Source organism: Stegostoma tigrinum, chromosome 11 (assembly GCF_030684315.1).
Source record: "Stegostoma tigrinum isolate sSteTig4 chromosome 11, sSteTig4.hap1, whole genome shotgun sequence".
Taxonomy (NCBI): Eukaryota; Metazoa; Chordata; class Chondrichthyes; order Orectolobiformes; family Stegostomatidae; genus Stegostoma; species Stegostoma tigrinum.
In genome coordinates, this window is record NC_081364.1 from 59201798 (window position 1) to 59227665 (window position 25868).

The following is a 25868-nucleotide window of genomic DNA, read 5'->3' on the forward strand; positions in this document are numbered from 1 at the left end:
TGCACTGGGACACACCCACTAGAGGCGTGGGTTCTGATGTGACATGCCCATGGAGGGCGGTTCTCCTTTAGGACACACCCTAATGGGGCGGGGATATATTAAGGCACACCCACAAAGGCCGGTTTCCGCATGTTTAATTTGCCCTAATAAGGGCGGGGATTATTTCGGGACACGCCCTTTGAGGCGTACTTCTCCCTTCCCATTAGTTGACTGGGATCTCCGCCCCCTCTCCTTCATTGCTGCACATGTGCAATGCGGTGCGTGTTGGTTGCTGTGGGAACGGTGCGGGCGGCGGTTGGAGCTGGACGATGGCGGCTGGGATAGTCTCTTCGGGCTCGGTTCTGCTCCTCCCCGTGGAGGCTGCAGGATACGTGCAGAGTCTCGAGGAGTTCCCGCTTAAAGAGATCGGCAGCCCCCGGTGAGGGATTCCGAAGGGGTTTGTGGAAGAGTGACCACAGGGATGGCGGTGGATGTTGGGAAGGGACGCGTTCCCCCACTCCTCCCTCTCTCCCACCCCTCTCCTCCCTTCTCCCCTTCCCTTCCTTTCACCCCCTCCTTTCATTCCGTTTCCCCCCGATCCCTCCCCTCCCCGTTTCCCCCCTCCCCGTTTCCCCCGTTCCCCCTCCCTCCCCTCTCCCGCGCCTCCCCATTCTGCCTGCACCTCCGCCTCCTCCTCGCCCTTCCGCATCCACTGACTTTTACCCTCTGGAGTTCTCCAAGAGTCTAGCCATGACCCCCACCAGTTTTTCATATACATGATGCCTCATCCAAAAACTAATGCCAGGTTTCTCATTATTCTCCAGCTCATCAACATCCCTCTCAAACCCTCCTATAAGTTGTCAGATATCTGTCCAGTATCCAGTACTGGATGTCAGAAATCTTTTCCATCCAAATATTAGAGAGATGTAAACCATAGTGTACAAGCTGCATTGCCTTGCCACCAACTCCAACCACCTCTGTGGCAGTTTTTCAAGCTGAACCAACTTAATGCTATATTTGACTTCAAGATAAGCTTCTGATTACCGTGTCAGCTGCTGCTCACTTGGTAGCAAACCTGTTTCTGAATTCGAATGTGCTGGGTTTATGTCCTATTCTAGGATTCAAGCATTTAAGTATGGTACTCTAGTGACGAATTGAGTGGGTCTTTTGGTTTATGTGTTTCAACTGTATTTCTGTTTACCCCTTCTGGTAGAGGTTTCAAAGAGGATAGGTGGGATTACCTCCATTTTCCTGGCCAATATTTATTCATAAAAAATTACAAAACCAGATTATCTAGAGCTTGCTGTACCCAAACTGACTGCTGTGTTTCCTACATCAGTGACTGTATTTCAAAAGTATTTTGTTTGCTGTATGATGTTTTGAGATGCCTTGTAGCCATGAAAATTGCAGTATTAATAAGATTTTATTTAAAAATCTGTACAAACTCTGAGACCACCTACTTCCACCACTGTCACATTACCTGACTTTGTCTCTGCTTAAGCTCAACTGCTGCTGAAATCCTCTTTCATGTCTTTGTTATCTTTTACAAATGATTGTATCCAACATTCTTGGGTTTGAACTTGCATTTACCACCCTCCACAAACTTAAGATCATCCAAAGCTCATGTCTTAATTTGCACCAAGTACCGTTCTCCATTCCTGTGCTTCCAGACCTACGTCGGCTTCTGTTTAGAAACATCTCAGTTTTAAAATTCTCATCTTTGTTTTCAAAACCCTCCCCGATCTTGCCACTCCCTATCTCTGTAATCTCTTCAGCCCTGCAACCCATTTCGATATTCGTGCTTTTTTTGATTCTGGGCTCTAGAGCAAATCAAATTTTACATGCTGACAGTATTACAGGTTGACAGTTGTACCTTCAGCTACCAAGACCCCAAGTTTTCTAATTCCATCCATAAACCACACTGCCTCTTGTTCTTTTTTTCTGCCTTGAGATCTTCCTTAAATCTGAAGCCTTTAACCAAGCTTACAAAGCTTGCTGTTTGATAATGTTGCTGTGAAATGACTTGACATTTTTATCACATAACATTGTTATAGAATACCTGTAGTCAATACTGACCTGCCCACCAGACTTACACTTGCCTCCAGTTTTTCTTGTTGATTAATTTAATCACCCTGTCTGAATATGTTATGACACATCTCTGGAGTAGATGGGACTTGAACCCAAGCCTGCAGGCCCGATGGTAGGAACACTACTGCAAGAGAGTCTAAATTTCTTTTTAATCAACTTGTTCGTGTATTTTATGATGCATCTCTGAAGCAAGTGGGATTTGAAACTGGGCCTCCTGGCTCAGAAGTAGGAACATTACCACTGCTCCCGCAGGTCCTCAAGGTTTTCTTTGTTTTCTAAATGTGCCAATTGTTCACAGATGGTTCAGACAGCATGAATACATCGAGAAGCTGAATATGCAGGCCATCATCAATGCCACTGCTGACCAGGATGAATTTGTCAAGGAAACCATTTACTCTCATGCGAAGGTAGTATTTTTTAAACAAAAAACACAAATGTTTTGTTGCCTGACTGATGGTCAGATTCTGACAACAGCCGTGCACCAATGTTTCTTTTTAAATTCCGTTGTTATGTGTAGCTTTAGATGTTTTTCCATGGATTTGTATGCAACAGATTATCAGACAATTTGCAACTGAAAACCTAACCTGTCTACTTTTGTTTTCGATGGGCTTGTACTGTCTTTCAGCATCTCCAATTTCAGATATCCAGTCTTAACTACATGGAAGCAAAATGGCCTGCGGTTTTCCTATTAAGTGTTTACACTGGTTGTATTGTCAGTATCTGGATCTCCCATAAAGGAGTCGGTGACCATGTTTTTAAGGGTTCTGCCTTGACCTCTGGGATCCATCCACACACAGTGGGTGTTGGAGTGAATACCTTCTACCCGTAGAGTTGTGATCTCCTGTGGCACTGATTCTTGATCATCCCCAAGTTAACTCTGTCTTTAAATCCTGTGATGAGGGCATGATCTCCTGTTCCTCCTTTCCTTCCTGTACCCATCTGATGCCTAATGTACTTAGCTTTCTATGGAGGGTGTTGCCTTCATTGCTGTTGACCCCAAAGTCTGACAATATTTTCCCCATTGCTACTGAAGCTTACCTTTTGAGCAATTGACTGCCCAGTTGTCCTTGGCAGCCTCATCCTTGGTTTCTGCTGATGTGATGCCAAAGGCTGCCAACTCCATTTTGCCCATCTCTGTGTATGCAGCACAAAGGGCATCCTTTTACTAAGTTTCCAAGTCCCCTTTCCCCTCATGTAAGGCTGGGTGATGCCTTGGAGCAATCTTGATTGACTCCTCTCTACAGTATAGTTGCTTCTTGTGTGTTTAGAAACTGTCAGCTTCTGAAACACATGGATCCTTTTAAATATTACATCCTCAACCTTTCTAAATAAGCTTTTTACCAAATTTAATCAATATCAATGTGGAGGATTGCAACCATCCTGCCCTGCCTTTCCCTCACCATGCTGCTTATTGCCAGTCTCAGGATCATGCTTTGAAATTGAGACAGCCTCGAAAATACGTTTGTACCTCCATTCCTCTCCATGATAAGGTCAGAAAATTCAGCCTATAGTTCCCTAAAAAACTAATGCAGCACGGGCAACTCAGGAAATGTTTGGAACAAGTAATAGTTCCATAGAGAAATGCTTATACAGGCATCAAGATTGAAAAAGATCAGGATTAATAGCCAGAGATAATGGGAACTGCAGATGCTGGAGAATTCCAAGATAATAAAATGTGAGGCTGGATGAACACAGCAGGCCAAGCAGCATCTCAGGAGCACAAAAGCTGACGTTTCGGGCCTAGACCCTTCATCAGAGAGGGGGATGGAGAGAGGGAACTGGAATAAATAGGGAGAGAGGGGGAGGCGGACCGAAGATGGAGAGTAAAGAAGATAGGTGGAGAGAGTGTAGGTGGGGAGGTAGGGAGGGGATAGGTCAGTCCAGGGAAGACGGACAGGGCAAGGAGGTGGGATGAGGTTAGTAGGTAGCTGGGGGTGCGGCTTGGGGTGGGAGGAAGGGATGGGTGAGAGGAAGAACAGGTTAGGGAGGCAGAGACAGGTTGGACTGGTTTTGGGATGCAGTGGGTGGGGGGGAAGAGCTGTGCTGGTTGTGTGGTGCAGTGGGGGGAGGGGACGAAATGGGCTGGTTTAGGGATGCAGTCGGGGAAGGGGAGATTTTGAAACTGGTGAAGTCCACATTGATACCATATGGCTGCAGCGTTCCCAGGCGGAATAGGAGTTGCTGTTCCTGCAACCTTCGGGTGGCATCATTGTGGCAGTGCAGGAGGCCCATGATGGACATGTCATCTAGAGAATGGGAGGGGGAGTGGAAATGGTTTGCGACTGGGAGGTGCAGTTGTTTGTTGCGAACTGAGCGGAGGTGTTCTGCAAAGCGGTCCCCAAGCCTCCGCTTGGTTTCCCCAATGTAGAGGAAGCCGCACCGGGTACAGTGGATGCAGTATACCACATTGGCAGATGTGCAGGTGAACCTCTGCTTAATGTGGAATGTCATCTTGGGGCCTGGGATGGGGGTGAGGGAGGAGGTGTGGGGACAGGTGTAGCATTTCCTGCGGCTGCAGGGGAAGGTGCCGGGTGTGGTGGGGTTGGAGGGCAGTGTGGAGCGAACAAGGGAGTCACGGAGAGAGCGGTCTCTCCGGAAAGCTGACAGGGGAGGGGATGGAAAAATGTCTTGGGTGGTGGTCGGATTCCAGTTCCCTCTCCCCATCCCCCTCTCTGATGAAGGGTCTAGGCCGGAAACGTCAGCTTTTGTGCTCCTGAGATCCAGGATTAATAGCCAGCTGATTTGCAAATGCCAAAGTCTGTTTCATTCTGTTGCGTGTTGCTCCTTCTTTCCAAAGAAATGTTGGTTTGTTTAGTCCTAGATCAGCACTGACTCTTGGTGTCATCTACACTGAACGTATTTCAGGTACTAAAATTGTAAATATTATGAGCAGTGAATGTTTTATAAATTCAAGCTTTCTCATCAATGCTGAAAACAGAGGGGGTTAAACTAACCAGTATCAGAGGAAAAAGGGCCTGTGTCATCTGATCACACATGAAGATTCCAGGTTCCTGACCTGTCGGAATATGAATTATGTTGCATAGCCTCTTTAATATATCGCCTTCCTGCTTCCTAATCCTTCCACTGATTTGTGTTACTACAAAATTTTATAGCTGTCATTTATATATTGATTTCATTGCAGGTGCCCACACTGATTCATGAACTCCTGGCCATAGAGATCTGGAAGCAGAAAGTGTTTCCTATATTGTGTCAGCTCCAGGATTTCAATCCAAAGAGTACTTTCCCTATATACATTGTGGTGAGTGAAAGTGTCCACTGAATTTCTTCACAATCAGAGTTTCAATGACTTGAATTCTGCCCATGTTAGTTTAGAACTGACTGTCCAACGCTGCTGTAGGAAAATTTGGAAGTATACCAAACACCAGGAGGTATATTTCACTCACTTCCTTACAGACTTGAGGAAAATCAAATTAAAGGGAGATAGATAAAGTTCTTCCATGGATGAGGTACTCTTAAACTACATATAAGACAGCATTTTTTATAATTTCTAACCATAGATTAATAGTAAAATGGTCCTGATCATCTGAAGCATAAAGTCTATCAAATCAGTCTAATGATAGTTGTAGAACTCTACATTTGACTGATGCGAGGGGAGGTGTGTAAGACATACTCTTGTTGCACAAGGTACAGAATATAAAAGCAGGGAGGGCACAAAGATTTACCAGGATATTGCCAGAAATGGAGAATAGTAACTATGAAGAAAAAAGTAGATAAGCTAAGGGTATTTTCTTTGAAATACAGGAGGTTGAATGGACATTTAATTGATGTGTAAAATTTGAGAGACCAAGATAGTCGGAATAATAAAGCCCTATGATTTTGCTTAGCAGCAATGTCCTAAGGGTCATAGATTTAAAATAATTGGCATTGGAATGAAATGACTTCACAAAGGCCAATATCTCGTCACCAAATCACCCTTTACACATGGAGAGTCCTTGACACTGATCAAGCTCGCTCAAACTGATTTCTGAGTGAACAGGATGTCTGATTCTCCTATTCTTATCTGTCAGCCAGGGCTCCCTGATTGGGGCTGTTGATCTGGTCCAGTTTAAAAGCTGATATTCTATAATATCCACCTGGATGGCCTCGTTACAATCACTACAAGGATAAAGAAGTGTTGAGAATTTATTTCGTCCAAAGGGTGACAAAGGTGTGGAGCTCCCATCTGAATTGGGAGTAGAGGCTTAAAAGTTATACATGAGCATGCACTTGAAGTATTGTAGGGAACAGGCCAAGACCTGGAGAGTAGGATTAAGTTGAACTCTTCTTTGGTTGGCACAGGCATGATTGGCAGAATGGCTTCTTTCTGTGTAATTATTTTTCTATATCAAGACAAATTTAATATATCTTTGCAGTTTAATACATCATGTGAAATGCTACGATACATTGTAAATGAGATGTAATTTTGTTATTACATATGATCAGTAATCATACTGCGCCACCAAAGGGTCTGAGTAAATTTGAAATTGTGCGTGGTAGGGCAGTGCTCTAATGGCTGCAGTCATATCTAACCCAAAAGAAGATGGTTGTTGTTGTTGAAAGCCTCATTTTAATTGTAGCCTCAGCCATCTTGAGCTGCTTCAACAATAATTTTTCCTTCATCAAAAATAGAACAGTGTTCAGTTCCAATCACAATCCATCAGATAATGTAACAGTCTTGTCCCCACACGGCAGACATGGTCAGTATCCAGTCTGGACTGATAAGTAGCAAGTTACTTGCTACTTAAGTTTCAGGCAATGATCAGCTTCAATAAGAGAGAATATTCGAGAGATACAGGAACAATGACGACCATTTTAACTTCTTGAACCAGTATCACCATTCACTTGCATTATGACTGATCTATATCTTAACTCTCTCAGCCTGAATGGCTTCATATCCATTCATAGTCATGTCTAGTAGAAAACTCACGACCTTTCAATTAATAATTATAAGGTTGCATTAACACCAACTGTGGTGGGAGTTCCACATTTTTCTTATCATTTTTGTGAGGAAATATTTCCCAGCTTATCCCCGAATGACCTGATTGTAATTTTAAGATTGTTTTCTAGTTCTAGAACTTCCCACCAGCAAACACACTTCCCTCTCTGCACCCATTAATTCCCTTCAAAAACTTAAAAACCTCAGTCTATTCACCCCTTAACCTTCTATATTCCAGGACACATGGGCACCAAAAAACATTGTATGATTTCAAGGAGGAGTTGATACTCTATTTGGATCAAAAGGGATCAGAGAATAAGGGAGAAAAATGGGAACAGACTATTTTGTTTGATGATCAACTATGATCATAATGAATGGAACAGAGAATGAAAGGTGTATTCGTGCTCAAATTTTGTCTTCACAAGTCTTGATAAGACTGTACAAGGCACTAGCTAAGCCATATCTAGAAGACTGAACAGTGTTGGTCCCCTTGCCCAAGAAATTACATAGTGGCATTGGCAGCAGTCCAGAGAAGGTTCACGAGGATCTTTTCTTATGAAAAGAGGATGCGTAACTTGGGCCTGTTCTCATCAGAGTTTAGAAAAATGAGAGGTATGGAAATATGGAAGATTCTCAGGAGGCTTGACAGGTTAGTTGTTTCACTTTGTAGATGGGCCCAGGACCAGAGGACATGGCCTCAGAGTAAGGGGGTTGCTCAGTTAGAACAGAAGAGTACATTTTTCTTTCTTCACCCAAGAGAGCTGTAGAAGTTGCTCATTAAATATATTCAAGGCTGAAATAGGCAAATTTTAAAATTAGCAAAGGAGTCAAGAGGAAAGGCAGGAAAGTAGAATTAAGGATTATGTGATCAACCAAGAAAGGCAAAGCCAGATTGCCTACTTCTGCTCCTGTTTCTTATGGCCTTTTGTTAAGCTTGTGTTTTAAGTGAATTGATGCAAGTTTCAGAATGTTTTTCAGAATATTCTATAAAGTGAATAAACTGGTTCTCTAAATGCAAGGGTATGATTAACACACTTGCTTGATTTAAAGGTATTTGCAAAAATAATGATTACAAATTAGGGAATGACTACCGTGCAACTAGAAATTGTAATTGCAATAGGTAATTGGAGAATTGTCACAGTGGAAACCTCACTTGTGAGCGGCAATTCACTTATTATGTTGAATGGCATTTTTGTTTCAAGTTGATCTTTTCCTTTTAGCATAACCATGTAACATGATAATGTCATCACATGATCTGTTAGTTAAGCTTTGTAATAAAAAGGTAGAAGATATAAAGCCAGTGCAATTCAGCTCTCCACTCATGAACCAAAGAGAGTTAGATCTTGCTATTCAGTATGCATTGTGTGGGTGCAACCTAAGTCTAGTTTCACTCTGAACAGAAACTGGCTTTCAACCATCACAACATGGTAATTGGCAGCATTTCAGCCTTGATGAACTGACATTTACACACAGCACAGACACCTTCTCAAATATCATTTATCAATGTTCGATCTATTAATGTACTTAATTTTTCATAGAGAAAAGCTTCGATATTATTATCAAATACGTCCTGGTGACAATGTTCATGTTGGCTCGCTATTTCTGAATATTGGGTGAACTTGATATGTGACTGTATCCTATTTCTTATATAGATTCATCATGAGGCAACCATCATTAACCTCCTAGAAACTATTCTTTACCATAAGGTAGGTATATTACACATTGCAATTGAACTAAATGTTCCAAAAACAAATCTTAGTTATCATGAGTGTTTAATCGCTCAGATTTGTTCACAAAAATGATCATTATCATTCTTTTACTTTAAAGATCATGCAAAATATGAAAATGTCATTATAACTTTGGCTTTTAAAAAAATGCTCTTGAAGGATTTGAGAAATGCTGACATACTGGTAATGATAAAATTGGCCTGTGTCAGCTACATGAAGTGAGCTCACAGCAATCAGCAACCAATATTTCACCATGCCAATTTTAATTTTCTATTGATTTGGAAAATATTGCAAAGAATTATAATTTCAACCTAAATCAAAGCAACAGTAAGACCAAGAAAATGAATTCCCAAGAAGAGTTTGAAATAACATCCAGTGAACTTCAATAAAAAGAAAATTGGATGTGGTGAAAAATTGGCTGCTGATGCACTACATTATCTGCTTTGCATTGCTTGCAAGAACCACTGTAACCCCCACAATCTTTTATGAGACTCTGTAAACAGTGGTGTAAGTTACCATTGACCAAAACACATTGCAAAAAGCATAACAACATAAGAAACATGAGCAGGAGTTAGCAATTTGACTCTTCAAGCCTGCACTGCCATTCAGTAAAATCATAGTTGATCTGCCTCAGGCTTCAGGTCTTCTTTTATGCCAGCTCTTCATATTCTTTTAACTTCCTGATATTTCCCTCCTCTTTAAATACTTTGTGACCAACCTCCACAACTCACTGGCATACAGTTTTCCAGACATTCACTACAATCGGGGAGAAGAAATTCTTTTGCATCTTCATTTTAAATGTGTGCTACCCTTATTTTCTAATTATGTCCTCTACTAGAGAATAAAATTTTTCGTACTAGTGGAAACATCACAACACCTCCTCTGTCAAGCCCCCTTAGAATCTTAAATAAAATCCAGCATTGAAGGAGAAACTCAACAGGTCTGGCAACATCTGATGAGAGGAAAAAAAGTTAACTTTTCAAGTCCTGTGACATCTTTGTTTTACTATCCTCAGAATCTTGTATATTTACTTCGGTTCAACTTTAACATCCAGAAATGGAATTTGATTGTTGTTTTCTTCTGTCCTTGTGATGTTAAATCTGTGCATATGACCAACGGGGAATTCCAACCTCAGTATACACAAAAGCAATCCATACTAATCAAATCCTCAATTTCCACAGCAACTACCCCAATGCCCACAAACAAAACTGCATTAGGACACCATTTAAATGGGCCAGGACACATTGTAATACCCCAGAACTATGCAGGAAAGAGGAAGAGCATCTATATTAAATCTTCATTATAAATGAATATCCCCACAACTTCATCCGCAGATGCCAATTAAACAGACAAAAATGGAGGACACAGTACACCCGAACACACTGGCCACACTGCCATGCATGAAGAACATATAGACAATAAGACTTCCATGACCACTAGGATTCATAGTGGCACATGAGCCCACAGCCATTCTATGATAAATACTTAGAAGGATTAAAGACCCAATTCCCACAACATGCAGAACCAATGTGGTTTACAAAATACCGTGCAATGACTGCCACGAGCATTACATCGGACAAACAGGAATGAAACTAGTCATCAGAATACAAGAACCTCAACTAGCATCAAAACAGCACGACAAACTCTCCTTAATATCGGTACACTCAGACAATGAAAGCCATCAATTTAACTGAGATAAGGTAACCATAGTAGCCCAAGCCAAATGTAGACACGCATGGGAATCCCTAGAGGCACAGTACTCCACCCATGATGCAATCAACAAACACATATAATTGTACCCCATATACAAGCCCATGCAGATCAAAACCGGAAATGGACCAAACGGTATAAATTTCAAGTGGAGTAGAAGAAAACAGCTTCATCAGAGGCTCCACTGACGATGTCACCTCACATGGTGATGAAAGGTCTGAACCTGAACAAGTCAGCTCGGCAAGTAAGTCAATAACCTCGTTTATGAAATCTGCCATCTCTGCAAACTCTTCACCTTAAGGCAAAGCGATTGGAAGATTTAACAATCTTTTTTTTTCTTTTGCTTTTCTTCTATGGTCAAATATCGTTCAACTGTAGGTGCTGTTGCCCACCAAACACATCTTTTGAAAACTTCTCAGTAGGAACATTTCTGCAAAGGAGAATGAATCCCTTCATGACTAATTCCCTTTGTTCCCTGAATCTGTAAGATTCTGTAAGAAAATCAGTCATTTTCTTACTCACTAACAACATTACAAAGGTCTGGCTTGTCAAGTGTTGCAATATTATCTTTTTGATAACTGCACCTTGATGAGTGATGTTACTGTGAAAGTAATGGACTTCCAAAGCCACTTGTGATTAGGCAAACAGTTCTTTTAAAAATATGTTTGATCTGCCATTGTTCAGACCTGTTAATAATATGTTCAGGCAAACAAAATTCGCATTGCTAGTTTGAATCATTTATCTAGTGTGAACCATTTATCTGAAATGGCTTCATGTCTCTACCCAATTAGAAAATCAAAAAATTTATACAACTGCATCAAATTTTTGACATGGGACTAGCAGTAATTGGTAGCTTGACATTGTTACTAACAGTAATTTATATTCAAAATTATTGGTGTTTTTTTTAAAGTATGAATTTACAAAATCACCACAATCCAGGGGTTGAACCTGGGATGTTCCTGATCTGTTTGATCTCAGCATGGTGATGGGTGAGGTATTCATCCACTAAGCTCTGTTTTTGACTTAATTTGACCATATATACCTCTTTCAGCCAGTACTAATGTGAATTTTCTGTGTAATTTCTTCTGTGTAGGATGTATGTGATTCTGCAGATGAGGCGGTTCTGGACCTTGCTGATTATTGTCATAGAAAGGTGACCCTTCTTGCTGCACGAAATGATGACCCTGAAAATCAGGAACAGAACAAACCATCGCCAGCATCCCTAAAGGTATGATATAGAGTTACACCACTGTTGATATGACTTTCCAATTTTATTTATTCTCTCGTGTGTTATGGGCATTGCTGGCTGGCTAGCATTTATTTAATGTCTGTAGTTGCACTTGAGAAGGTAGTGGTGAGCTGCCTTCTAGAACCGCTGCAGTCCATGTGCTGTAGACAGATACACCATGCCATTAGAGAGGGAATCCCAGGACTTTGACTCAGCAACAATGAAGAAGCAATGGTATATTTCCAAGTCAGGATAGTGAGTAGCTTGGGAGGAATACTTGTACATGGTGGTGTTCTCATGTATCTGTTACCCTTCTTCTAGATAGTAGTAGTCATGGGTTTTTGAAGGTGCTGTCTAAGGATCTTTGGTGAATTGGTGATCAGATTGTATTAATGTGTTTCAATGGCGAGAATGGATTTTATTTTTCGAACCCTGTAAAGTTAGTTAACATTTTAAAAATAAGTGAACAATTCAAAGGAAAACATGGCATGATTTCATGTTTTAGGACTTTTACTCAAACAAATGCATTAAAATCAACATAGGCTAAACATTACACAGCAGGAAACAAAACATTGGACACAGGAACTGTATTTGTATTTAGCTTCACGGAGTTGTTAACTTCTTAAGACAACATGTCTATAATATAGTGGGCTGATGGCTGAAGTGTAGTCTTGTGTTTAAAATATCAAGTTTCTCTTGGTTTTAACAGGGTCTAACAATGTCCCTTCAGCCAATTTTCAGAGTAGCATCAAATGGACTGGCAGTAGCAAGGTGCATCTGATGATTCCTTGGTTTTAAGCACTCTGCCATCCTATTCCCTTCAACTGTAGTTCTGTGCTCACTAGTACTCTGCTTTGTGATTAGCCCAAAACAGTCATTTTCTTCTACCTGGCACAGCAGTACCTGGTTGGTGGTCTTCCACATATCCATCTGCCTGACTTCTCCTAAGAGTCTGTATGCAGCAAGGCCAGCCTCTTTCTCCTTTCTATTGAGGTGTGTTAAAACTTGCACTTGATTTTAGATAAGCTTCAATCTGAGCTTCTGTCTCCACAATAAGCAAGTCATAGGAATTTGTTCCCAAGTAGATTCCATATGAGGTTATTTGCACTTGTCTCTGGGCAGATCCCATATGAAGTGCCATTCTCGTCTCCAAGCTACTGAATTTTAACTTGAATTAAAAACAGTTTATAAGTCCAGCATTCAATTAATTCCTTTGTCAATTGTTCTTGAATGTATATTTTAATGAGGCAAAGTAACTAAAAACATTAAGATAGTTGTTATCTTGATTGGAAACTTATCTACCCTGTGGTCAGTCCTTTTCAAAATTTGGTGCAGAACATTACAATTCCAACTAATGCCTGAATGGGAGCATAATGTACACAAAATATTTATTTTAATTTTTCAGATTCAAATAATAATAATAACCTTACGTCATTTATTTCATGGACTAATATGTATTTTGAACTAATTGGCAGGTTGGGGCCTTAGAGCAGAAACATCAGTGACATTCAGAGTGCCACTGTTTGGTGCCAAGAGGCATTTAATTTTGATGGGCAGAATGACAATTTGTCAGCCCTAGGTTTTCTTAGGAACATACTATTTCTTTTGAGTTTCTCTCATTTATTAGAATGCCTAGATTTCTGACTTGACTGAATGTTGTTATTGTAGCTGCTAAGGTATAAAATTGCAGATTAAATCTCCTATCCAGCATTTGAGTAAATAATCTGTTAATATTTCAGTGCGTAATAGATGAGTATTACATCTGTAGAAGCTGCCATCTTTGAGAATGAAATATTACATCAAAGCTTTGAAACTCAAAACATTTTGAATCTCTGAAGTACAAAACAATGGTCCCGTCACAGTTCAGCTGGGACCAGTAGCACTGATGCCACTTTCCCCTGCATTCATGCCAGAACTCCATAAATTAGAACATATTTCCCCTACACCAGTCTTTCAGCCATGCATTAATTTTGTAATCTTATTTGGTCTATGCCGTTGGCTCGCCAATTGAGGATTACTTTTGAAATTCTGATTCTTAATTTTGTGCCTAGTTCCTAATTCCACCTATGCAGAACTTCTTCTTGTCCTGCCTATTTTGTTGATACTTAGATGGATCATTGTGACTGGATCTTCCTATTCCATGGCAAGTCCTTCTCCAACCTTCTGGGCTCATGGATTGAATTTCTACTTTCATCTGGGCCTGCTGCTCAGGACCTAGGCAAAGATGTTGTTTGATTGGAAAGGACTCTCCTATATTTACATCCTGTATAACTAAGGTTGTGTGAGGTTTTAACGTTCTCCTGGGCCACTCCCAGAGCAAGGTATGTAATTTAACATTGATGATTGATCCCCTTTTCTCCAACAATCTTTTCCTTGATTAGTTTCAGAGGACCTCTTCCTTCACATTCATGTACATATCGAAAGGACTAAAACCGGTGAACTCTTTAGTTGAATCCCAAGTTGTAAACAAGAGAAATTCAGCTCTTTTGACCAGTCAAAGGGATACTCGTGCAGTATGTCCTGATATTGTCGTGAAGATCTGATGGGGTTGCCAAAAGCCTCTTGTTCCTGTGTGTGGTAGACTGAGTGTTTTAGTTGTGTTATACCAATAATCTTGGACATAAAATTGGTACCTCGAAATAACTGGATCTCAGCCATTGATCCACTTTGAAAAAAAGTGTGGAATTCTTCACCACTACTTTAGCAGAAATTGTTCTTTGGGGAATGTTCTCTGGGAACCAGGAAGCCACATCTACAATATTGAAGATATACTGCTGGCCACATTTGGTTTTTGACAGGTATCTTACACAGTTAACCATCCCCTGCTAAATGGTTCTCCAAGAACTAGTCTGGGAATGAAGGGGCTAAAATAGAATCAGAGATAATGGGAACTGCAGATGCTGGAGAATTCCAAGATAGTAAAATGTGAGGCTGGATGAACACAGCAGGCCAAGCAGCATCTCAGGAGCAGGGAGGCTGACGTTTTGGGCCTAAGATCCTGAGATGCTGCTTGGCCTGCTGTGTTCATCCAGCCTCACATTTTATTATCTGGGAATGAAGGGGCGCTTGCTTTATTGCAGGCTGGTTATTTCCCATAATCTGGGCAATTAAGGACAGGCAATAAATGCTGCCCAGCCAGCGACACCCTCATCCCGTGAACGAATAAAGGAAAAAAAATATGTTAAATGCTGTTAGGATGTTCTCCCTTATTGGAGAGTCGAGGACCAGAGGGCATAGTCTCAGAATAAAGAGATGCCAATTTATGACTGAATGGAGGTGGAGTTTCTTCTCTGAGAGTTGAGTCTTTGGAACACCTTACCACGGAGCTGTGAAGGCAGAGTCTTCTGATATTTAAAGCTGACTTCTGATATTTAAGGCTGAGATGGTTAGATTTTTGATCATTAGGGAAATCAAGGGTTATGTAGAAATGCAGAATGGTGGAAAAGAGGAATGTCAGATCAGCGATGATCCTGTTAAATGGTGGACCAGATTGAAGGAGTGAAATGATCTACTCTTGATTCTATTTCTTGTGGTTTTATGATTATTCATGGAGTGTCCTAAATGTTGCTGTATTGTTGCAGTTACATGGCGCCCAAAAGCTGCTGGCACAGGATGTCTTCTTGGATTAGCAGTGGCTAGCTGAATTAACGTTTATGGAGACATTGATTGTAGGGGTGCAGTGACTTTTTGGCTAAATCTGAATTGCATCGATTTTTATTTACAGACAGATTTCTACTGCAAGATCTGGTGAGTTTTCCTGCTTTGTCTTACCAAAGCTGACTTAACTGCTTAACCTGCTCTGTGACATGCCTCCTGTCTGATTCTGGCCCCATCTTACTATGCCCCATTCCCAGAATAACTTGTCACTCAGCAGATACCCTGGAATGCACTCTTGCACCTGCACCATTTTTAAAAGCCCGTTGTGAAGTTCTGTAAGTACTGCAGACCAGAGCTGTTGTGCTGTATTTTCTCCAGTCATGATGAATGGGGGAAAATCAGTGCTCCACTGTGTAGGCAGAGACCTAGAGGTCCTGGTCAGTGTGTTGGTGATGACAGAGGACTTTGTTTTCCTGAGGACAAGCAGTGAAAGCCATGACATTAGATCATGCCACCTTCGTAGAAACAGTTTAGGCCATCTGGAGGGATTACAGCAATGTAGGTCAACTGTCTACTCCGTTCTGCCTCTAAAACGTCTCTCTCTCTCTCCCTCGCTATCTCTACTACTGTACCCAACCCTAACCAAGGTTCATGCTCCACCACTTTGACTTTTGCATGCAACATCTTGTCTTGTGTGCTGTCACCCAGTTCAACCCCTAGTGCCATGAACCCTGCACAGCCTCTGCTTTGCTTACTCACTTGGAGCATCTCCATACCTTCCACAAAAGTAACAACTGTACCACCTATTTTTATCTCTCTTAATACCTGTATCTCATTCCAGGAGGAAAACAGCCTACAAAAAGGCAGAAAGAGACCAGATGGGATATTGGCCGCTCAAGCATGCATCTCCTCATCCCTTGTATGAGAGACCAATCTGACTCTGATCGCCCTAATCTAAGCCCCTGGACAGGAATTGGAGGCTGCTCTTGACTTACTGTGCTGAGACTACTTGATTGGCTGTCGTTCTTGACTGAGGTCTGCTGACAGCCATAATAAGTCTCCTTCCTTTGTCTTTGCTAAACAGCAAAGCAAGACAGAAGGACTGTAAACCTGGTATCTCTCACTGAATGAGCAAAGCACACAAAGACAAGATGAGGTAATGCAAGGCAGGGATGCTGTGAGCATCCAGGTAGGCCTAAATTGATTGAGCACTGTGAAAGCAAGCAAAGAGCCGGGAAATGCAGCCTGTCCAATTCATGATCTCTGTTCTTGTTGCTGAACAAACAGTGCCCTGTGCAGCATTACGATGGTTGAAAGTGCAGCATTGAAATGCTGAAGCGTCCTGTAAATAGATCAGTAATATCCCATGAGGGTTCCTTGCTGGTATATTTTGTATGTCAACATCTGTGGACCTAAGATTGCTCCAAGTTGTCGGTGTCCAGTGTCCAACAAGGAGGTCTTTCAGAGCAAGTTGTGAGCTGTGTCCTCCAAGTATGCATTCTAGTTTCCCTGTCAAGTTTTCTCGATGTTTAAAGACAATAAAGTTGCAGATGCTGGAACCCAAAGTAGACAAACAGGAGGCTGGAAGAACACAGCAAGCCAGGCAGCATCTTGAGGAAAGGAGAAGTCAACACTTTGGGTATTCCCCTTCAGGACTGATGTTTAGCTTGTTTGACTTCTTTATTAAGACAGAGATCATTTGGCTGTTAACCAGACACTTAACAAGCACTTATCACCTTAACTGACAATTCCCTGCTGCCCAGTAAGAAACATGCTACACTACTTGTGAAACATACAAAAGATGGAAAGAGATGTTCCCGATGTAGAAATTGTCCTCCCCAGACTGCTGTCCTGTTTTCTCGCTGGTAAAGCTTGCAGCTAACTTGATTTCTCACTGAACAGTGGTTTTTCACCAGCACTGATTTCTAAGATTGAGAGACAGGCAGAGCAAGAGAGGGAATGAGATAGTGTCTTCCAATTCTTGCCTGCATATCCATTTCTCATTTGATCTGCTTTACTGCTCCAAGCAGCTATTCACATGGATCCATGTGTATATTCCTGAATTGATTCATTGCTTCTCTGAGCTAGCTAACTGACAGGCGTGTCCGGGTGTTCATAGCAAATAATTTAGGTCAATAATGACCTTTTCAACCATTTTCAATCTATAAAAGCTTAGGTATTTAAAATCAAATGATGAAAAATGAATATAGACAATTTTTGCAACTATGATAAAGTTGCCATTGTCCTAACAGATCACAGGGCTGCTCTCTAATTAGAGAGGAGCAGTTGGTGGTTTAACCCTAAGGTCACCATTCCTCGGTTGAGCCGAGAGATTGAGAAGGATCCTCTTTTATAGTAACCTCAGTTGGTGCAAGAATTGAACCCAAACTGATGGCATCAGTCTGCATTGTAAACCACCTATCCAGGCAACTGAGCTAACCAACCCCCACTACATCGGTACACTAAAGTGTAAAGATTTTTCCACATAGAGATAAACTCAGCTAGTATTGCATTCCAATGTTTGTTGTTCTGTACTGCACTTGTATTTCTGGTTGTGAACCTCTTCACAGTTCCTTATCTTTATCCACATTTTTGATTTGGAATGAATTAAAATGGTATAAACTGCTATTGCCAGGAGCCTACCCTATATACTGTCTACTTTATATAGATGCAGAACACGGTTTATTTTCAGTCCCTTAATCTAAATTGCAGTTTTCTAAATCTAGCAAGAAAGAAGAAAAGAAAGCCGCCTATCTCGCTCTCCGGCAAGACTCATTCAAGCCAATTTTGTATGTATTACAAATGAAATATTCCTTACTGGAATTGGCAAGCTGTCCCCTTTTAAATGCATCTGCCAAGTCCAAATTTACTGCACCTTGATTCCAGATTACACTACACAGAGACTGCTGTCGAACAGATTTAAATATTACAAGCTATTTCAAATGTGACTGCATGTGAAAATTTAAGAGTAAAATTTACACATCTAAAAACATTCAGGACTGCAGTGATCATATGCATTAAGTAGCATAACTGAAACCTTCCATTGGTCCTTCAGCTATTCTGATAATAAATTGTGATACATGATAAAATAAAGTCCATGTAAGATTTTTGGATCGACTTAATTTAAATTGATTTAAATCAATTATAATTATAGATACTTTCCAATCACCCTGTTTAGGTGGGACATTGAACCCAAGTTTCCTGACTCAGGGGTATGGCTATGACCGTGGTTCATACGAATCCCTGTGACTGAGTTGAAAGAACCAACCTAAAATTTTATTAGTCCCTGCATTGTTATAAAACCCATTCCAGATACAATTATGTTTTTATAGGTTTTATGCAATGCATCAAGTTCAACAATAAATACAAAATAAATATTACTTAATAAAAGCAGTGATTTCTGGTTGATCCGCTTCAGGATACTATTTTGGGAAATCAGTTGACTGGGGCTACACCTGTTGTGTTGTGCCACTGTCTAATGTTCTCTTTGTGTCTTCAGTTTTCTTGTACACTGCAATACAAAGAATCACCACTTTTTAACTCTCTGCACGATCAGAGAGATCCTGAATTCTTTCTCGTTAACAGTGCATGACCAGTTCGTGATCAATCTTGGATTGGCGAGGAGGTATCTGCTCAATTTCTGATAGGTAAATCAATGGCTTTAAAAGAAACCAAAGTGATAACACTTTCACTGTGTCCTGATTCATTCTTTGACATGCCAACAACTTGTTAGATTGCCTCTTACCTTACCAACTCCATAAATCTTTGCCATTATAAGGTGGCACCAGCAGAACAATTTAAGCATCTCCTTAGAATTTATAGCATCATCCCAAATGTCCTAACTGATGCATCTCCGTTTCCTTCAAAAACTTATCTATATTTCTTAACTAAAAGAACCATGTGTGACTTCACAATAACTGTTGCCTAAAATAAGTTCACTGAAGTTATTTCCCAAAGATCATATTGGATTCTCTGCTTCTCCAAGTGATGTCTTACATTCTTTCAGTAACAAACCATTTAAAAACATGCCTATGTCCTTGAGGAAAACATTGCACCTTGACACATTCTCACAGCTGCTAGTTTAAGTTTGCAATAACCCGGGCCATAAAAAATAATTGAGTTGTAACCTCATGACCTCACCTTTTATCTTTGCCAAAATGCTTTCTTCCGTACAGAAACTAATTTATGACTCATCACACACAAACAGGATAATATTAAATACCTTTCTTTCTTGTTTCAAAATGATGAATTCTTGCAAAATAACTTAATCCTACATGTTAATTACAATGATCAGTAATAATTATATTATCGAATGAACCTGGATCGAGCAAGTGCAACTTTGTTGCAGATTTTGTCCCTCAACATGCACTTTACACTATGCAAAATTACACATGCGGTGTAACCTAGGTGTACTCTGGGCAAAACAAAACTGAATCAAATCACTTGGAATCATTTCTACAATGTTTGTGGGGCTTTCTGCTTCAAAAATATTGCGGTGCCGAAACTGGTTCAAGTGCTATGTCCATGTGTTTTGTTTTGTAAAGGAATTGCAGAAGCAGAATCAAGAGCTGGAATTTGATATCTCCCTGAAGGCACTCTCTATTCTCCGCTACATAACTGATCACATTGACAGGTGTGTAATAGGATGACTGGGTGCGGCAGATGCTATATTAAAGAAGGGACACATTTTGTTAATTGGATAGCACTAGGCTGTTTGAGAAATTGTGAAGTTACTTCTTTAAAAGCACATTAATTTCATGCTCATTAAGATAAGGCATGTTAATACGCGAATGAAAGCATATCATATTTTGCATTGAAGCACGCCTGTATAAGTTCTTCAACAGTGAGACGGTAAGATTTAATTTACCAATTATGCTTTCAGTATGTTTGAATAAGATGTTAATTTACTATCCTGTTTATTTGTTAAATTCTTATGATCTGAATTGATGTTATTAATGGCCAAGTTAGATTCCAGACAGGAACTAGGCCTGATGGGTCATATTATGAGTTATTTCAGTTTTAATAAAGTACTATCTTGCTGAAACAGGTTATCTGATGGAGAGTTCCTACAGACAGGAGAAAAGTAAACAGTGTACATATTGGCTGCTTAATATATCTACGATAATGACTACACATGAAAGATGCTTTGTGTATGTCTCATTTTGGCAGATCCTGCAGATGTAGAATGCATTGTTTCGTTAACAGATCAATGATATCAATTATCTAATTGATGTTCGTGGGAATATTTTGTGTGCAAAATGGTAGCCACTTTCATCGCAGTACTACACTGATTAAACTTCTGGACAATATTTAATCGACTGTTAAGTACTTAGAGACGCAAGTCTTCCAATATATGAATGCAAATTTTGTCTTTACTTTTGAATAACACAACCAAATTTTAACCATACTTGCCCAATAAGTTAAACAAATATGTATGCTCTCATCTGTTGTTGTTTTTTGTCAGATTTTGTTTTACTATGCATTGTCTTTATGTGTAGCCTGCCATTGTGTGTTCAGACACGGCTCCTGAATACACACAATATCCCCTGTGTGCTGGTTCATCTGCTGGAATATTGCCCCTGGAGCCGATCTGGTCCAAAAGGTATGTGCCTCTGACATTAGTTGCCACAAATACGGCTCCATTTGACACATAACAGTGATGCAGTAGATTTTTTTTCCTTATCATTTGACATAAACTGCTACTGTTTCTGGCGACAACTTAGCACAAAGGCAAGTCTGATCTTTGTTGGAAGTAAAGGGAAGCTGTTGGGATTGCATATGTATTAACTATGTGGAAAACTGGAAGATATTAATCTGTTTGGACACTTTCTGGAATTAAAAAAAAAAGTTTCATTGTCCTTAATGTGAGCTCATCTGCCTCAATGTTGCTGCTGGTTACCACACTGTCACTAAATTGTTCTGTTACAGAGTCTGTGGAAAATACAGTTACAGTCATGATTTTATTTGTAGCTAAAATTACTGCAGACCGCAACCGATCAAATAGATGCAAACTGTAAATCAATTGAAAGTTAATTTATTTTTAGAGATATATGACTAATTTCAATTTTTTTCTGTAAAGTTACACATGCACAAAAAAATTGCAATGACTTGTACAACCTTTCATCAGTATCTGTGGTACATGAATCACATGGCCTGAGAACACTTAACAATGACTCGGGTGATCTTTGTGCAAAATGTCACTCAACTGAACCTGTCTTCCCCATATTTCCAGGCAGTATATTCCATATCCATTATTGGGACTTGCATTAGCTGGCTTGGATTTGTCCTACTTGTGGACAAGTTATACCTGGGAATTTCTGGGTAGATGCCAGCATTGTAGTTATTCTATAACAGCTTGGCAGGGGTGAGGCTAGTGCTGGAATACACATCTTGAGCGCTACTACTGAGATGTTGCCAGGGCCAAAACCTGTGCAATATCCAGTGCCTTCAGCTGTTTCTTGACATTACATGGAGCAAATTTATATGGCAGAAAATTGACATCTGTGAGGATGGAGTCCTCGGAAGGAATTCACTTACTGTGTAAAATAAAACTTCCTAATTATAGTTTTATATCTGTTCATCCCAAAGATAGAGGAACAGGAATAGTATTTGTAGACAGTACAGTAATAAGTAAGATTCTAAATTGATAGGTTGGAACAGCAGATTGAAAAGCAGTAAACAATTAAGTAAGTAGGCAAAACTGAGAGAGTTCAGTGTGGTGGAAACTGTGAGGTCACCTGCGCTTGGTTCACAACAAACAACTGCAGCTCCCAGTCGTGAATCATTTCAATTCCCCTTCCCATTCCTTAGACAACATGTCCATCCTGGGCCTCCTGCAGTGCCATAATGATGCCACCTGTAGGTTGCAGGAACAGCAATTCATATTCCACTTGCGAACCGTGCAGCCCAATGGTATCAATGTGGATTTCACCATCTTCAAAATCTCCCCTCCCCCCACTGCATCCCAAAACCAGCCCAGCTCATCCCCGCCTGCCTAACCTGTTCTTCCTCTCACCTATCCCTCCCTCCCACCTCAAGCCGCACCTCCATTTCCTACTTACTAATCTCATCCGGCCCCCTTGACCTGTCTGTCCTCCCCGGACTGACCTATCCCCTCCCTACCCTCCCCATCAATAGTCTCCCCTCCACCTATCTTCTCCTCTATCCATCTTCAGTCTGTCTCCCCCTCTCTCCCTATTTGTTTCAGAATCGTCTCCCCATCCCCTTTTCTGTTGAAGGGTCTAGGCCTGAAACATCAGCTTTTTGTGCTCCTAAGATGCTGTTTGGCCTGTGGAAGTGATCCTTCAGTTTAGCAGAGCCCCCATAGGATTAAATTATAAGACTGTACCAATGAAATTTATTTACATTCGTTTGAGCTGAAAAACTTTGAGGTTAATCATCCTGTTCTGAAACTATATTGATTCATGTTAATTGTACAAATGTTGTACTGATAATTGATACTTTTATCTTACGGCAACATAAATACCTTTGTTAATTTCACATTGAACCATCAGGCCCCGTATTATTAATGTTGGCTCAATGAGTGAGCCACAGACTAAGCCACAAAATTATGTTCTGTAGTTGTTCTGCTTTGAAGTTGACTTCAGAAATCATTGTGATCCTATAGCTGAACTATAATTATTACTTTTACTGGTTAAAACAATAACAGTTTGTAACTGGAGTTGAAGTTGCCAATTATTTATTTGACCCAAACTAATTGGTTGAGACCTAAACGCAAAGTCATTGTTGGTGTTCATCTATAAACATAAATATGCCATCATAAAGAGAATATTCTTTATTCCAATAATTCAGTGGTTAAGCTTTGATAATTCTTTGTTTTTATAAGCCATTCTGCTATGCTATCTTGCGTGGTGACATGTGATTTTTTTTTTAAAAACTACTTCGTGATTCTTTTAGTTCATCTGCAAGCTGAAATCAGTTAAGAAGTGGATCTCAGATCTTTTTTCCTGATATTATTTACCAGTGAATTTTAACTGAAATCTTTACTGCGTCAGATCAGTCTTCTTTGGGTCTGTTTGCACGTCAATAGGTGAACTGCAGAAGTATGCTGATGGCAGATGGCATACAGTTCCCACTGAGGACAGGCTGAAAATAACCAAACTGGATGGGCAGGTCTGGCTTGCATTATACAATCTGATTCTGAAGCCTGACTGCCAGCAGAGGTATGACTTCAACAACTTCAACAAGAACCAGTTGCTAAAGGTATAACTTTTCAAGCAAAGCTATGTTTGCCAGTTTCAATTGATGAATAGATTACCTTTTCCTAGGTAAAGAATTACTGAGCTAACTTAGCATTTTTCTTTTAATCTTTGCAATTTCATCCCTGCCCACTTCCATCTACTCCCTGGCTGTTCATACATGTGTAAAGTGGATTCAAGATGTTTATTCTGAAGCCGTAGACCTTTGCATGTTTAATCTATAATCTGTTCTGAATGAGTTCACCTAAGTCAGAAGATTGATAGGATCATAAAAGTGCCTCAGTAGCCCTGAACCAGGAAAGAGAAAATGTGCAAAGTTGTTTGCTTCCCACAATAACTTTGCTGTATGTATTTCTAGCTAATTGTTCAAAGTGATCTTAAAGTAAAATGTACTCTACCAATGAGTCCACATTCTAAGGAAAAGCTGGAAAGGAAATTTGTCCAAGTTACAAATTTTAAAATGTCAGCATTTTGTGTTGTCATTGATTTGGGATTTGTTTTATTTGGTTGATAAATTACAAACTTAATCCCATTATTTAAGAAGGGGCAGGGTGAGGGAAATCAATTGATTACAGACCTATATAATACAACTTGTGGGCAACGTATTGGAACCCTGTCATCAGAGAGAGAACAATTGGAAACATCTCCACTGATCAAAGAGAGTCCACATGTGTTTGTGATAGCTAAATGGATAAGGGAGTGCCAATGGATGAAATCTACATGCACCGCTAGAAGATATTTGGTTAATGTTTTCTAAAGAGAACAGTACGGTACTTGTGGCACAGTGATAGTGTCCCTATCTCTAAGCCAGGAGGCACAGGTTCAAGTTACACCTGCTCCCAGAGGTGTGCCATAACATCTCTGAACAGGCTTATTAGTGTATATCTACAGGGGAATTGAGGAATTGTTCAGGAGCAAAAGCAGGAAGGATATTTTTGCATAAGGGTACCAGAAATCTGAAAACGATCTCTCTCCCCATCTTCCCTTCCCACTTCACCCATGTCTCTCGCTCGTGCTCTCGCTCTGGCTCGCTCGCTGTCTCTCTTGCCACCCTGAACCATCACCACCTATACATAGACATATACGTTCACAAAGAGATGAAGGATTTTGGAACACTTGAAACTTCCATAACAGCACAATAAATTAGTTTTGTTCGGATCAACGTGAACAGTGGAACAGACATAAGGGGCCAAATAGGTTCCCCTGTTTATGATAATATTGCATTTTCAATGAATTGGGGAAGCTAACTAAAAATAGTTACTTAACTTTTTTTGGGAAGCTAACTAAAAATAGAGAGAGTAGGAACTGCAGATGCTAGAGAATCTGAGGTAACAAGATGTAGAGCTGGATGAACACAGCAGGCCAAACAGCATCATAGGAGCAGGAAAGCTGACGTTTCAGGCCTAGACCCTGGGTCTAGGCCTGAAACGTCAGCTTTCCGGCTCATATGTTGCTGCTTGGCCTGCTGTGTTCATCCAGCTTCTACACCTTGTTAACTAAAAATGCTGTCAAATTTTCTCCAAATTTTGTAGTTTCAGTGAGCTGTAACTGACAGCAGATGGAGATATTAGCACATCTTGTTAGCTGTCCTGTTGTACAATTCCTAGATTGTCTTGCCTTGTCTCAACAGGTTTGAGTTTTTTTTAAAACAATCTTTTATTTGCAAATGCTGCAGTGGCTATAGCTTTCTTTTAATTATTTGTACCAATTTGTAAAAGCTGTATCAGTTACATATTGTCAATATATCCACTTTCTTTTCAAAAAAATGAAATTTCTATCAAATATAACCATAACCCATAATTATAAAAATTATGTGCAGGGTAGGTAATTAGACAAATCAAGCCTGTCCACTGTTCAATAAGATCATGGCTAATATGATAATGCTTGTAACTCCACTTCCTGCCAGTCCCCATAACCATTGATTCCCTTATAGTTCAAAAATCTGTCACAACTCAACCTTGACTATCTTTGCTGGGGAAAGAGAATTCTAAAGAGAGGAGGAGTTGAGGAAGAATCCGATTTTTAATAGAGAGACCTCTTATTTTTAGACTATCTCCTACTTCTAGATTTCCCCCGTAACCGGAAGCCCCTTAGAATTTTGTATGTTTCAATACAGTCACCTTTTATTGTTCTAAATTCCAAAGAGTTTAGGCCAACTACTTAACCTTTCCTTATAAGACAACCCCTTTTAGTCTCAGGAATCAGCCTAGTGAACCATATCTTCGGTGAGAGTTTGCTGGGCTGCTAAAACCAAACTTCATGCAGCCGAGAATGATCCGTTAGGACGAGCATCAAAATACTACATAGGACGAGTCACAGTAGAACTGTAGATTTTTCTTGAAAATTCCTTCAGAATGTGAACATTGCTGACTCGTCCAGTGTTT

The 25868-nt window shown here is 40.3% G+C and overlaps 1 protein-coding gene across 1 annotated transcript in view; it reads left to right on the forward strand.

Annotated features, from left to right (window-relative positions):
- The first annotated feature begins 279 nt into the window (after positions 1 to 279).
- zmynd10 (zinc finger, MYND-type containing 10) overlaps positions 280 to 25868 on the forward strand; it is a 36221-nt gene continuing 10632 nt past the window's right edge. Inside the window, 8 exon segments of the mRNA XM_048547846.2 lie at positions 280 to 418; positions 2366 to 2474; positions 5210 to 5326; positions 8656 to 8709; positions 11534 to 11668; positions 19810 to 19898; positions 20764 to 20867; positions 23316 to 23488. Coding sequence (XP_048403803.1) covers positions 309 to 418; positions 2366 to 2474; positions 5210 to 5326; positions 8656 to 8709; positions 11534 to 11668; positions 19810 to 19898; positions 20764 to 20867; positions 23316 to 23488 — 891 coding nt within the window. The 5' untranslated portion in view covers positions 280 to 308.